The following is a 16,199-nucleotide window of genomic DNA, read 5'->3' on the forward strand; positions in this document are numbered from 1 at the left end:
GTACAGCTGAGATTTATTTTTCGATGTCTTTGGGATATCTGCTTAAGTTTTCAGACTTCTTCAAGACAGGATGATAATGATAGCTCTGCCCAATTATTCCACACTTCATTCATGCATGAGTGAGCTGAACTGTCCCCCTGTAGGCACAGCGTGAAGGCACATACTGCTGAAGTGATATCAAAATGAGGGCACATGCAGTCCCAGGGTGGTGGCATGACCTGGAAATGGGCGGCCCAGGGAGGTCATGAGATCTCCATCCTGGGCAAGAGTCCAAATGCAATGGGATGGGAGCAACCTGATCCCATTGGTGAGGGTACATGGAGAGGGTATTCTCACACATAAATCACTGCACCACTCTGTGAGAATTTCCTTATTTCCCAGGAAATTTTGGAGCCAGAGTAAGAAGCTGTCTTAAGCTAGATCAGGGACACTGGACATGTTGCATGGATATTGAATAAGAACCTCTATTGCAAACATACACGTGAAAAGATTTTGATCACATTTTTACTTCCTAGTGTCAGAAATTTAAGTATGCTTTGGTTTTCTCTATAAATACTCATTCAGTGTTTTCAGAGGAAACAAAGAATGGTTTTGAGAGAAAATAAAATACAAAATAAGCAAACAAGAAAAAAATAAACAACAAATCAAATTATCATATTTTGGAATGGTTCATAAACTGAGAATTTGAAAACTGGCAATCTTCTTTTCCCAAAACAAATAGTATTTGCCACTTGTCATCACTAACACACTGCTACTGTCATTTTACTACTATCTTCTGAAAGAATAGTTACCTCTCCCCATTCAAACTGTCCTTGGCTTCAGTTTACCATTCCTTCCAACATACACTATCAGTCAAAAGAGAGAAAAAGAAAAGCTGTTTTTTTAGGGCTTCTTTATTGTTTTCTCTCATCTTAAGAGTTCTTGTATTTGTTGTTTTAGAAAGCTGAATTTGGGTCATGTGAATTCATTCTTGAGTGCCTATCAGTCCATTAGGAAAAGCTGGCACAGAAGCAAGTTGTAAACATCCTCGAGCTACTTTGATACAGTATGGCTGAAACGAAAACTGCTGGCGTGGCTGTGACCTGCTCTGAGGACACTGCTCCTGGTGGAAACCTGAGTGCTAGTGTGGTGACTGTATGGGGATACATCCAGAATATCTGGATCTGTGGCCATCACAGAATAACTTCCCCACTTTGAAGAACACCCCAACAAAGCATTAATTTTTCCTAAATGAATGTGTTCTTGGAGGGATATACTGGCAAAAATACCACATATTCATCTGTGTGGCAGTGATGTACAATCAAGGGAGAAAAGCGAGCACAAGCACCACCACTTTCACAGTTTTACTGTTGGAAACTTCTGCAGTTTGTCTGGAGAAGCTGTTCTGTTATGGTTAGATTTTATTTTATTTTTTTTCCTAGGATAAAAATATTGCTTTCTGATTTATTGAGAAGAAAACAGGGATTTTTGAAAATGCTTCTTTCCACAAACTAATTCTCTGCAAGGATATCCTGCAGTTTAATTCCCTGTGAGCAATTCAGAAATAGAAAATGCCCCAGCTCCATAGGCTACACAGTCCTATTCCTCCTTCCTTTTTTGGCTAACAAATCTGGATTTCTTTTCTGGATGATAAAAGAGACATGCAGAGTCAGAATGCTTCTCTTCTCAGCTTGAATTCTTGTGGGAAGTGAGCTCTCCAGGGAAAGGATGGTGCCAGCACAAAGATGCTGATGCACAGAAGGGGCTGAACAAGGATCTCGTACACTCTGGAAATGTAAATTTCTCTCTGAATTAGTTCTCAGTCTCTCTGTGCTCCAGAAACATGGTTGGAAAATGGAGCTGGCAGAAACTTCCAGCCTCACAGAGGTACTGTGGGCTCCAGCCTGTTAAATAAAGAGGGTCAGCCCAAGACTACCGTAGTACATTGCATACCAAAAAGAGTGCTCAGCTATCGGTAAGAAAAGGGTCTGGAGGTTATTGCACTGACCCTGTAAAGAACAGTCTGTTGATGGCACCACCAAACATTATTTTTCGTGCTTGGTTGAGCTAGTATTCAGTTTAAGGGTTTATTTACTTGAAATTCATGGAAGAACTCATGATAAAGGAATAGCAAAACTCCCCCATTTGCAGAAACTATCTCCACTTTTCTACACTGTTGCATTTATTTGTATATTCATGTATATATGGATTGAAAGATCTATATATATTCTCTGACTGCCGTTATTTTTAGACTAGAAAAAAAATGTGGCTAAGAATACAATTTTGAAACAAATTAAAATTCATTATTAGATAAGGCAGTTTCAGCTTAAAACAATATCTAATGAAGTATCTATAACACGAAAAGATTCCTCCTCCTTCAAAGTAGAGGTATAATTATGTTATAGATTAAGTGTTCAAGAACTGCATACTTTGCGAAATAGCTGTTAACCTCATACCACTCCAGAAATAAAATAACTGTGGTAAATGGGTTTGTTGTAACAGAAAGGTTGCAGTAGAGAAATCATTTTTCATTCAATTAGGAGGTTTTGTGCTGTTTATTTTATTAGCAGGTGCCACCAATCAGAGCCACAGCACACAGTTTTAGTTAAATTCTGTTCATCTAACAATAGCGGTAGTCACATCTTGGAAGAACCCATTCTCTCTTGGTGTCTATTTGAAATAGTGAACAGCTTCATCAGACCTGGTCCACTCCACTTTTACCTAGCTGAACAGATACTTATAAGCTGTTGGTTCTCACGGGTTGTATTTTCAGTGAAACTCATCAGTCCAAAACAAGTTTTGTCTTCCTCACCTGAGCTGCTCAACTACATCATGCTGATAGATACTAACTTTGCATAGGACACCCTTTTTTCTTTTGTTTGTTTGTTTGTTTTGTTTTGTTTTGTTTATGACAAAGCTGTTAACACTTCCAGTTTCCATAGACCTGGAAAGTATTCTTAAAAAGGTGGATTTTGTAAATCACCTCTTGTTAGAAGAAAGTGGCCTTCTCAGTCTCAAAAAAGGGGGCTCTAAAGCATCTCTTTTCCCCCATTATGCACGATTTGTTCAGTGAGGCATTTAATTGTAACTTAGACAAACACACCTCCTGCATTCAACAGTGCACCCAGAAGGCCCAGGAGCACCATGTGGATGCTGTGCCTATAAAAATGCCTAATTTCTAGAAACTCAGTCAAGTGAGGAAATTCTGTCTGTAGAGTCTACACTGCACCAGAATGTCTCCCATGTCGGGTTTACACATTTTAATAGCTCAGAAATTCACACAAACAATTAATTTTGGAATAATATTTCTGCCCTGATGTCATCACCCACTAACCACCAGCCTAGTTCTCTGAAGTCTCCACAAAATGTGTTTCCAAAATCCTCGTCCAGGTTTAAGGTGGATATCTGCTGCCTCTGCTGCTTGCTGGGCTGTTCTGCCTAGGACAAGAGGGCAGTAGCTGTAGTTCACTTATTTAAGTTGGGTATGTAACAGGGGAAAATGAATTAATGTGTAGTAGAGGAAGTCATCTTGCCAGAGAACTAATTGGCATCAGTAAATTGAACACTGTAGGCAGTCTGGAATAAACATTTGCAATAAATTATTTCTATTAGGTATTGTTCCTATGTGAACAAAATTGCCAGAAATTAACAGAACCCCTGCAGCTTTCAGATCCTTTATTAGGTAACCAAACATGCTATTTTACACAGCGCATTTTAAGAGAAAATTGCTCTGGTAGCATTCAAAAATAAACCAAATCTATTGAATTCAGGTACAAATATCTTAGGGTGAACTAAATGTGTTAGACTTTGCAGGATCAACCCAGATACTGCAGACACAGGATTAACCCAGATATTATTTTCAAAGGCTTCTCCACAGCTGATTTTAATGAACACTAATGCAAAGTCTTTACACTCTACAGTGACATTAACACCCTGACAGCATTTTAAGTAAATACAGGGGCATTCCAGGCAACTCTGGTCTTTTTGACCTGAATTTGTGTCTTGCTCTGTACTAGCTGCAATTCACACAATTCAGGAAATGAACCATGCTTTACCTAGCATTTCTGAAGGAAGATGGATGTCCTTACTTTAGGCTGAAATTGGTCTGGAGGCAACATTACCAGAAGACATGGAGCCAAACTCAGAGCAACCTGAGTGAGGCAAGGGAGAGACCTGGGGAGATGGGGAGGACAAAAACTTCTCAAATGCTTGGCAGGCCAAGCACCAGTTTGGCCAGCACCCTGCTGTTTCCAATAAGCAACCACTGCACCGAACAAAGTATAACAAGAGAATGCAGCTTTACTTCATAAGTCTCCATGAAGAATGGGAAATAACTCTGGCCAGTCCCTCTTTCTCTTCCTTTTTTAAAGAAAGCTTTGGTGTAGCTGTCCTCCCTACATTTGCCTTGCAGCAGTTAAGGCTGAATCCTGGAATTCCAGTGAGGTGACAAGGGCAGCTTTTTGAGCAGCTGTCACCAAGGCCACCTCACTGATGGCCATACGTTTATCCTCGGATGACAAGTGAAGGCACTGAATGGAGGGGTTGAGGACCTATCACAGCTCACACCCAGGACTACAGACTTTACGCCTGACCACTCTTTTAGCTGAGGAAGCTATTGTATAAAAGTCTGTGCCCTGATTTACCCTTTGCTTCCTGTGTGATTACCACTTTTGCTCCAGACTGTGAGCTAACTAATACAGGGATATAGTTAATTTCCACATGTATTAGTCAAGAAATCCATGCAGAGCATCTGAACTGTGACAAGTGGTAACCATCACAGCAGGATTGGAGCCAGCTCCAGCTGACCCCACTCCACCACCATGAGGGGTTGGGTTTTCCCTGAGGAGGATGATAAAATGCAGTTTAGTAGCAGCTTTATCACAAGAAATCAGATGAAGAAGAGCAGTTGCTGGAACTGGCTTCCCAAAGGGTTCTGCTTAAAGGATTTCATGAAAAGCATAATTCAGTTAGCTTGCAAACAGTTAATATGATAAAGGAAGAGCTCTGCAGCAAAAAAGAAAGCAAGCAAGCATCATGAAGGCACTAGAAAGGCTACTCTGCTGCATCAGCCTATGCTGGTAAGAAGAAATTCTCCTTTATCTGTCGCCCAGGGCCACCTGAATGAAATGGCAATTCCTGCTACCCCACAGAAATTCAGTCATACTTCTGATGACACCAGAGACAATATGTGCCATTTGTAGGTTCACAGTGAACCTGACAGTGCACTCATGTGGGCTGCATTCAATTATTTGAGTTTAATTGCATTACATTTGCCAGAAAATTAGGCATAGTTTATGGAACATGATGGTAAGGTTTTGGAGATGCAGAGGAAGGATCCAGCCTGTGGCATAGCTGGAAGTCTGATCTTCCAGTGCAGGCGTAGGCAGAAGAGACATTCAGCACAGCACATCCCCACGCAGGTGCTCATACAATTACAATTATAAATATCTTTTTTTTTTTTTTTTTTTTAATCACAACCCAGCTAACTTGCTGCAAGGAAAAACTGTCCAGTCCTGGTCATCTTTCTGAGATATTTTAATTACTGAATTCCTTATGTTCCCCTGCAGAACAAATCCAACGAGATTTGACCACAAATGCACACTGATTACAAGAAAGATTGTTTATACAATTCTGTTCTTCTCTTTGCTGTACTTAAGTGTAAAGGCAAACTGCTACTGACAGGAAGGTCAGATGATAGAAATAACCAGGATGGCTTTCAGTTGGTGTTATCTGCAGCTATCATGGAGTCCAACAGGAGTGGGAATGGCTTGCCACCCTGTTAAAAAGGTGCCCCTCCATCTAGACATACCTATTTGCATCAGCACCCTCCCTGCATGTGCATGCACATATATTTTCTCATGTACTCCTAATGACTTCACCCTACAATTAAAGGTCTGTACACACACACATGCATACTATAATGCACACACAGACACAACTAATGACAGGTACAATCTAATGCTAATCTGCAGGCAGAAAGTGCTTGCCGAAGCCATACAGTGCACACCCAACCTGCAGCGACTGGTGTCTTGTCATTATGTATAATAAACAGCAGCACTCTGTTATAGCAGCATGGCTGTGCTGCCGGAGCTCACACCCTACCAGCCCCATCTCTGCAACATGGTTCCGGGCATGAAACACATAAAGCGACATGCAGGCAGTACTGATCATTGCAAGAGACAGGCTCCAGCAGTGAAAGCTGCTTCATGTCGGAGTGGGCTCTTCCCAGCTTTCCGACGTGTGATCTGCATCTCTAATAATGAACAGATTCAGTCAGTCCATCCTTTCTGGCATCGATCCCTTACCTTGAAATGCTGCAGCTGAAGTATCTGGTCCTCAAGCTGTTGTCTCTTGCCTTCTATTTCCGTCTGCCTTTTCCTTTTCTCCTTGGAAAAATAATTTGAGGGAGAGAGAGAAGGAGAGAGAAAGAGAGAGAGAGAGATCGTCAGAGAAATGGAGGCTCTAAGGGTAGCAGATTCATAAGAACGTGCAGGCAGCCACACACATCTGTGCAGATGCCACCAGTCCCATTTCACCTGTGCTCTGCTTGCTGGCTTGCAGGAGCAAGCTGGGAGGCTGCTAGCCCTGACACACTGATTGCTCACCAACAGAAGAAATTCTCCTCACTGGCTGCCGGCAGACAGAGCAGCAACAGCGTGCACAGTCCCAGAGGAGGAGAGAAAAAATTGCAGGTCGGAGGGAAGTTAAAGGGACATGAATGCACTTTTTTTTTTCCTGGATGCTGGGCCAGGAATATGCAAGGTCAACAGAGGACAGTAGGGCAGAATGCATACGGTGAGGTTACCAGACTGAACTGGCCTTATTTGAAGTGCAAATGGGACAGGTAGCCCCATCCAAAGCTCCCACATGCACTAGCAGCTGGCCTGTGCTAGCTTCCAGAGGCGGGGCTGACCGAGTAACTCCAAGGAAAATGTTACCATGTCCACAGCTGGTGATTTTTAAGGTCACCTCCAGAAACAGGAATACAAGCCTGTGCAGGGCAGCAGGCTCTCCCACCTGCCAGGAGATCTACCTTTCTCCGCCTCCACCCCTTCTCCTTACAAAATATACAGGGGTTGCCTTTCCTAAGTCAAGTCTTTCACACCTTGTGGGGACCATTTCTCTTCACCCACGCCCAGCTCAGATCAGATTCATGCTCCCAGAGGTGTAAACAGAATCATAGAATCACAGAATACCTTGAGTTGGAATGGACCCAGAAGGACAACGTGATCCAGCCCCAGCTCCACACAGCACCTCGCAAACCCAAATCAAGAGCTGCAGCAGCTCCTGTACCCACTGCCCTGGGGAGCTGAGCCATGCCCACTGCCCTCTGGGGCACAGCCTTTCCTTGATCCCCCAGCTGTCCCCTGACATAGCTCCATGCCATTTCCTCAGGCCCTGTCACTGTCACCAGAGAGCAGAGCTCCTGTGAGGAGCTGCAGGCTGCCATGAGGCCTCCCCTAAGCTCCTCTGCTCTGGGCTGAACCAAGGGTTTGTTCAGCTGCAACTTGTACATCTTGTCCTACAGAATCTCCACTGTCATTTTAGACCTTTGGATGGTCTCTAATAGTTTTATGTTGGTTTTAAATTGTGGGACTCCAACCTGCATGCAGCAGCACTGAGCACAGTGGGACAGCCCCTCCCCTTGTCCTGTGGTGGTGCTGGGCCTAGGGCACCAGCCCCAGCTTTTTTTTATCCTTCGCCTGCTGAAAACATATTTTTATTATTTTAATGCTTCAGTAGCTGTGAGGTTGGGCTTGAAGACATTTGAGGATGCCTCAAGTCCCCAGAGTAATTTTTCTGTTCCACTTCTGGGTGTCCTACTGGGAATTCTCCACTTTCTAGGGATTTCAAGCCTTTATTTCTTGTTCTCAAGGGACATATGATATCACTTATATGCAAATGATTTATGTTTATATTGTACCTCAAACCGAGGCATTTTGAGTGAAAGACCCAAATTTACAAGGAAGACCAGGAAACTTTTAATGATAGGTTATCCCAAAGCATGGAGTCAACTGCCTGGACAAATCCTATTGAAGACCAGGACATGAGATGATAAGAGGACTATGTCAGTGAACTCTGAAGAGGCAAAGAATTCAAATGAGGCATGTGCCAAATGGTTCTGTAATACACTGCATGGCCTTAAATGCTGATTTTATGTGTAGAGATACACACACACACTCATATAACTGTCTGAAAGGTTTAGTAATACTACTGCTGAATAAAAATATTCTGCTGAAGTTATTCTGGAACAGGAAAACTGGCTTTTGGGACAACTAAAATGTCACAAATCATGCCTGTTGTCAGCTGACAACTTGAAATCTCACTGCTCTGTTCTTGCAGGAGACAGTTTGCATTGTGCACACATAGGCATTCAAAATTTATTTATGCAACTTTAAATCGACTCTATATAAAATTGATAGCATAGGGAACACTTCTTCAGTCTCCTTTTTCTCTCTGCACTTTTGAGTGCAGCAGAACTCTGGGGTTAAAACACTTCACTAAGCTTCAGAGCTTTCTGTTTGTTTGTTTGTTTGTTGTTTGTTGGGGTTTTTATTTGAGTCTACAGTATTAACAGTGTACTTCAGAGATCAAAAGCCTAGAAAATAAAGTGGTCACAAAACCTGTTCCAGTTAATGGCCTAATATTCTCAGAGTAAGGGAAATTCTTTCGTACTTGTGCTGAGCTGAACAGATCAACATAGTGTTTGAATCTGATGTATCTGGGCATTAACACCCCACATCATGTGTGCCATAGGCCAGCATAAGGCACTTACATCTTCAGAGTTAACTGACCTACATTTCAGTGTGCTTATTGATACATGCACGTATATGTATTTTCTACCCTGCAAAAAAGCTCTTTTACTAAAACACATGATGGAAATCACCACTGTACCTTCTCTGTCTGGCTGTGTCAGGCCTTATAATGGATGTGACAAGACAGCCTTATAAAACATAGATGGAAACTTATTTTCTTTGGGAGAAAGGGAAAGCACTTAGAGTGTTTTCCCTGTAGGCAACAACACATAAGGCTTTAAGATGCTTGAACTACTTACTAACTACCAGCCTTCTGTGGAGTTAAACTGGAATATTGCTCACTATACCATTTCAGTGGCTCTCGGTCTAACCACATACCCCCACCCATTCTCATTTTGCAGCATGGCTGAATGTAGGGATGATGGTGGAAAAAGTAGTTTTCTTCTGAAGGTTGCATGATTTGCAGCATGGGTAATAAGCTGTCACAACTTTTCACCTTTCGGTAGCTCAGCCATTTTAATGGTGGGTTTCTCCCGTTCAGTGAGATCTGTGGCTATACATGTTACCAGTATGTATGGATATGCTATGAAAAGATGTGGGGAAAGACTGGACAGGCTAACAAAAGTCTCACAAAAAACAGCATCAAGGATTTTAGATATTCATTAGATTAAAGACATTCTCATTCAGGATCTGATTTAAAGCACCAGGATGCTGAGCACATGCTTAAACTGAGCTGTCTGTAAAGTACTTTTCTGTACTTGAGCCTGTACATGTTCCTCCCTCCTTACTCTGCTCATCTACTTCTAGATAACCTTTTTTTCTAGTCATGCCTATTAAGTTTCTGATTTACTATGGATCCTAGCAATAGGAAAGTATAGTACTTGAAACAAACAGATTCACACCAAACAGCTCTGTTCCAATAAATATCCTCTCTGACAACAACACAGTGAATACTCCGCCATGATTTCAGCCACCTCTTGGTGCTAGTCACCCTCAAGAAATGAACCAGGAGACCCTGCCAGCCTCAGCCATTCTATCCTTCTGTAATGAAATCAAGGTGTGAAAGTTCTCACCATGACAGAAGCGTTACCTGAACCTATGGGGACAAAAGTCACATTTCAGTCTTCTCTTGCACAGGTTTCCATCATCATTATGCCAGCCCATGGTCTCCCACCTCAGAAGTTTTCTCAGCAGCAGCTTCAGTTTTGCCAACAAACAAACAAACAAACCCAAAAAACACACAACCCCCCCCCCCCCCCACACACACAAAAAACAAAAAAGAAAAACAACAACAAGCAAACAAACCAAAAAACACCCCAAAACCCAAGTGAAGTTTGCAAGGCAATAGAGAAATTGCTAGGTGTGATGTAGGGCTGAAGGGGACACCAACTTAAATCCCAAGTGAGCAATAGGATGGGATGTTGTAAAGTTTCTGCACATTTTTAGGATGCTACTGAAAGCTGTAGGTTGGAGTGCTGATCAGTTACACAGACCCAGTTCCTTGGAGTTATTCTGTAGACAAAAAGATTTTTTTTTTTTTTTTTTTTTTTTTTTTTTTTTTTTCCCCCCCCAGAAAGTGAAGAGATTATAAAAACCAGGCTTGTAGGAGGTGGTGAAAATGGGCATGGAGGACAGTTTTTCTGCTCTACACTTACAGTAGTCTTATTACAAAATATTTGTATCTTTCTGAGGTGGTCTGCTTTTGTAGGAATACAAGTGCTCTTCACAGATAGTTACCTTCACAGAGTGGTAGAGTTCAGTGTAAAGCAAGGAAACTTTGAATATCTGGGATGTTTTTAAGTAAAATAAGACTCTAACTTTACATCCCTCTCTTCACCAAAAATACTAAGAACATGGGAAAGTGAAAGTACATGACTTTTTTACTCACAGACCCAAATGATGGGAAAGGAACACAGGTCAAAGAACAAGCTGACTCACATCTTGTAATCTACTTTGTGAAAACTGAGATTTGTGTTCAGGAGTCCACTTTTGATGACAAAAGCAGAACATGGAAGCCATGAGTTTATTTCCCTTTTGGAGACTCCTGTTTTTGGAAAGAGAGTGATTGCTGCACAGCACTGTGTCCAATGCCACCTTTGAATTACTAAAAACAAGAATAGCTGATAATCTATAAATCAAGAGTAGAAGAGAGAGATAAAATGGAGATCTATTACAGTATGAATGGAATAGAAAAAGCAAATGGTCATCTCACAGTCTAAGATATAGAGGGGCTTCGATGAAACCAAATGGAGCAGATTCAGAGCCAAGGCATGCATCTGCCTTGAAAATCCCCACCCAAGGGTTCTGTGGGTGCTGGAAGATGCTAGGGGCTTTAAGGGAACCTGGTCACAGCCAGAGAAAAGGGGTACTGTAAAGGTGCCTAAAAAATTGAGTTACATCAGGTTCAGAGAATGTTTTTTGGGGTGACAAGGTACTTTGGAAGTATTCATATTGATTGTCCTTCTATAGTGCGTGTGCTAATACCACCTATTTCATGGTCTTATAAGAGGTGAGATGTGGGAGTTTTTGCCTGAGTCAAGACAGCTCATGTTACTTTTGATCAAAATAATATAGAGCTTAGTGTCAGACATGCCAAATCATTCCAGTAAAGAAAACAAAAAATTGAAGCAAACATAAGACCTCAAAAGAAAAAATATGTTATACTAAAACGTTTCTCTTTGACACTGAAGTCACAGAATACATCAGTTTTTCATTGCAAAGTCATTTCTGGTATTGTTTAGAAATTTGCTTCCACAGAATGTGAAGAAATGCAGAGATTATGCAGCTTGCAGACTCGCGGCTGTTTGAGAAGAAGCACGCACCTCTAAAGCCATGTCAATCCTTGGGGCAACGAAGCCCTGGGGAAGCCCTCTGCTCCACTCATGCTGGCAGGAGCACCTGTTTTTACTGGGCTCAAGCCAGCTCAGATACGTGCAGAAATTGCTCTGCCAGAGCAACACAGAAACTGAGCGCTATTTAATTGACCTCACTGAGGAATCGTGCCCAGAGCCAAGGGCAGGCTATGGTTTACAGCGCAGGTATGAAGAAATGCATAGTGGAAAAATGAATGGAAAGCAGACTGAAAACAAACCCAATGGAGTTTGGGTTCTGTGCTGGATGCTGAGACCCCAGAGGAGATGGGCAGCACAGCTCTGAGGGATGACTAATGATTTCCACAAAAAGCTTTCCTGATGTCTTTGTCTTTCATATCAAACAAGAATCCAGGCAGGCAAAGAGGAAGGGATGGAGGTTAGTGAGCTCCCACTTCCTGGGCCACGGCACAACAAATGCACTGAAAAATGACACATGCAGAGGAAATTTACAGACTACTGCAAAGCAAGGAAAGCAGTCACAGAGATACATCTTCAAATAATTACGTGAATTTCTTCTGCAAGGGATTATTTTCTCCTCTCTGTACAGTTGCCAGGTAGTATTCCCTGCTCACTTAAATCTTACTGATTTTTAGGACAGCTAGTATGGGAACACACAAAAAACATCTTCTGACACCTCAGTTTTCTGTTGTCAGTTCAAGGGGATCTAGAACCTGTGGAAAAGGAGAATCTGGATTCTGCCTACTGTTAGAATAATTTAAAGAAATGCCTCCATGTGCCTTTACAGAAGCCGAATCTTTCCTCAGACTATAGTTTAATTTACTGTCCTCAGATGGACTAGAGCAAAATGTACATGCCTGAGAGACTAGCAGCAAAGTCCTTGCTATGTTTGGATAACCAGCACCTAATGCCAGGACAAGACATAGAAACCCACCATCCTGCCAAGGCTGGACATGGCTCTACTCAGAGGAAATTTCATTGTGATAGGAAGTTATGCAGCCTCCGTATTGGCAAGCTGGAAGTCTGTCTGGCCTATGTAATCTCCACTCTCTAGGAACAGGAATTTTGTGTTTGCCTTTTCTTACAAAACCCTCTCTGCTTATCCCCAGAAATCTATGGTCAACAGGTAGATCCTTGTATCTGAACATGAGCCAGGGATGATTTATCTGTATCTGTGTACTACACTCCAGCTTCTGACCTTAGGAAGCATCTCTACTCTGTGCTCTTGAGTAGCTCTTAAGAAATGGGCACCCTGACCCATACTTTAAGTCTTCCTGTACAGGAAAGTTATTGCCTACAACACAGATTCACAGTTTCAAATGTCCTGAACTCCTGGGACCTTGGTGGATCATCCTCCTCGCATCTGAACAAATCAAAACATACATTGAAAAGCTTCTTATGTGAGACAGGGAAAGGAGGAGTATGAGATGTGTACTTCCATGTATCCACCATATATCCGCATATCTCATAACAGAATTGTGCTTGTTCCCATCACTCCAAGCAACAAGCAGGTGGCTTATTTGGGCATGAACAACTGGAGCAGAGGCAGCAAATGAAATCCACCTAGAGGTAAAGCCTGGGGTTAGCTGTCTTCCTCATACCTGCCCTTCCCACAGCTATGAGAAGCAGAGGAAAAAGAATATTTCACCCCCTGTCTTATGGAACTGCAGAATGTTTAAAACTGGAGATTACTCCACAATCAGTTTAGGCAGGCAGCATGCCATAGTGTGGGAGAAATATCTTAGCATGGTTTGAGCACAAAATAGGCTTACATTTCAGAGACAGACCATAGTGAGATAGCGAGCAGGAGGGCCTGGAAGTTACAGAAATATTTTGTTTCTCATCTTTCAAAGAGGCTCCTGCTAAGAGAAGTGTAGAACCACAGGCAGCTATACCCCCAAGGTGAAGAAAGAAAGATGCCCTTAGGCCAGAAATACACCTGTATTATTTGCAGCCTTTTCTCTAGTCATGAATGTCAGGGAAGTGAGTTGCTTATGTGCAAGAGCTGAGTGGTTTGAAAGAAACAAAAATGTGCCAGTTCAAGTGCTTCTGGCAAAGGAACGGTTGTCTCTGGCCTGCAACCCACTTTCATGCTGATGTTGTCACTTGCATGCAGAATAACTTTTCTTGCTTAGACTTTCTTGGGGAAAGCACACTTAGAAAATTCATCTTCTCTACTTCTCCAAAATGCTATAGCTTTTTAGATGTCTAACAGGTTGGTCATCCTTGTGCAATGATTAATGTTGGTTTTCTCCTTTGCCAATCTGCCATGTAAGAGAGATCAGCGTCTATGTGCTCTTTGTACACAGTTCTAGAGACCATGATAGTCATTGTTGAGAACACCAGAGGAGGAGTTCACCCAAACAGAGCCCTGTAGGATTCACTCTGCTCAGGGCTTCTGGAAATGAGTATTTAATAGCTGCCATGAGCCTGCTACCAACATCATACTGTAACTATAAAAGGCAAGGATGTTCAAGAAAAGAAAGACTTCCTTTTTGTAGACAACAACTACCATAGGGTTGCAGCAAAAAACTTAGCTGCCCTGAGCACTTACAGCTCCCAGGTCACCACATCCAGCCACCATGGTTCATACAGACAGTGACCTCTTACTTAATTAAAATCACCATGCATCCCATTCAACAAAGCTGTGGCACAACTCCCAGAACAACAGCTCTTAATGAAGAGTGATGAATACAGGAAGGAATTTCCTTTTGAAAAACTCCCTCATTAGCATTTTGGAAAGGGGACACATCAGAAAAATGTCTCATTGAGATTATGAGACAAAATTATCTTGGAGAAATCATGGCTCCTTTGATATCCTGTGGGGGAATTTCCACTTAGCTGAAACCATCAATGTAGTTTTGGAGAGACTAAATTTTACCTGTAGTTTTCTCATTTCTCTTAATCCTCCTAGGTCACTGGAAGCTGTGGTTCAGGTCTAACCCACCGAAACTTTTGTCTGGACAATCCCCTGTAATGAGACCCTGAAGTATGAAAAGTTTTGGTAATGTCTTCCTTCCTCCCAGATCTGAACTGAAACTGTACATAGGCTGCGGAATAAAGTCACACTTTCCTTTGCATTTAGAATTTGATCAGGGGTGTCAGGATCTTAGATCATTCCATGCACTGGAGTTTGAGCATTTTTTGCAAAGGCCTCCCTTTTTTTTTGTCTGCAAGATATGACATGACAGGACATTTTATACAGCAAACTGATGCTGAATGAGCAGAAAAACACTTATGCAATGCTGATGTTGTCCTATAAAGCTGGTACCGATAATGTTACAACATCCATTAAGGAATCTGTAATTCTTCCATTAAGAAATGAAAAACAAACCACAAGAACTTAGTCCAAAACATACAGTCTGAAAATCTGATCCTTTTCTTCTAAGCCTGTTGAGGATCTATAAACATTATTTTTTGCTCAGTAAAAATGATTGGAATTCCAAAGGCTACAATTTGAGCAGGACTGATTTTCCTGCACTGCACATATGACAGACATCCCCTCTTCAAGGAATTTCCCCAAGACACAGAAGATGCTATGCAGAAAGAAGAAATTAGACTTTCAGCTGTGGGAAGGGAACAAACTGGTCTTGCTAGCCAGCACAGAGCAATGTCTGGAGTCACTGGGGGAATGACAGCACCAATTCTGATACCTGACTCATATCCAACTTTTTGCTAATTATTTTCAAAGTAATGGTAGAAAGGACCCAGAAGAAGGAATTATACACAAAGCTGGGCTTTGTGTTTTAATGTTTGCAGCCTGGAAGGATTTGACAATGATTTCAGCGTCCTGGTGTCTCACATCAAAATGTTTTTATTGTATTGTTGTCTCCTACTTGTGAGCATGGCAGCATGCCTGCTGGCACCAAGACTGTCCATACTGACCTGTTTGGTACAGCACTGGATCTCCTTCTAGCAGGGTGGGGTTGAGCTGCTGGACTGCGAGCAGTTCCTCTGCTGCCAGAAAACACTTCTTGTCATCTGTGAGATACTGTTGTAAGCTTAAGATCCTTTCCTTAAGCTTTTGTCCAACTATGGTCATGAATAGGATGCTCACACAGTCTGATGCTTGGGGATCTGCTAATACAAATTGCAGTTGCTCGTGTGTCTGAGTCCTAATCTCTACATTTGGGAAGGAAAGACTGCCTTGTTTTACAGCACGAAGAAAGAAGCGGGCAAACATCCCTATGGGCATAGGGAGATCCAGTCATGAGTCTAGGATTTGCTGCTTTTCTGTCATCAGAATCCTTTCAATCTGGTGATGCAAATAAGATTATACATAAATTCAGAAGCAAATCACTGCTCTGGATAAGATTTATCTTTTAACAGACTCTGAACAGCCCCTAGCAAGGGGCTGAGTTCATCATAACCAGCCTAGACGATCCAGCTCATTTGGGCCTTGTAAAGACTGACCCAGGTCTCAGGGGCCATCACTACCCCTCTCCAGATGGAAGATAAGATCTCTGCTGAGTCTCGTATTGTCTGGACATGGCATCCTTACTGCACTGTGGGGTTTCAGCCTCCTCTCCCACTCACCACTGAGTCATGTTACTCCAACAGGAGACCACAGAGAGACCAGAGAACATAAATGATGAATGCAGTCGTGACTATGAGGGTGGATATGTCTATCTGC

At 42.2% G+C, this 16,199-nt stretch overlaps 1 protein-coding gene across 6 annotated transcripts in view; it reads right to left on the minus strand.

Moving 5' to 3' along the window:
- The window catches only part of PALM2AKAP2 (PALM2 and AKAP2 fusion), a 245,252-nt gene that overhangs the window by 196,012 nt on the left and 33,041 nt on the right, over positions 1 to 16,199 (minus strand). For all 6 annotated transcript variants that reach the window (XM_072360521.1, XM_072360518.1, XM_072360517.1 and 3 more), the window contains exon 2: positions 6,285 to 6,365. In XM_072360521.1, the coding sequence (XP_072216622.1) occupies positions 6,285 to 6,365 (81 nt within the window). The remainder of the gene's footprint in view (positions 1 to 6,284; positions 6,366 to 16,199) is intronic.

The sequence above is a fragment of the Excalfactoria chinensis genome, chromosome Z (assembly GCF_039878825.1).
Source record: "Excalfactoria chinensis isolate bCotChi1 chromosome Z, bCotChi1.hap2, whole genome shotgun sequence".
In the NCBI taxonomy this organism is placed as follows: Eukaryota; Metazoa; Chordata; class Aves; order Galliformes; family Phasianidae; genus Excalfactoria; species Excalfactoria chinensis.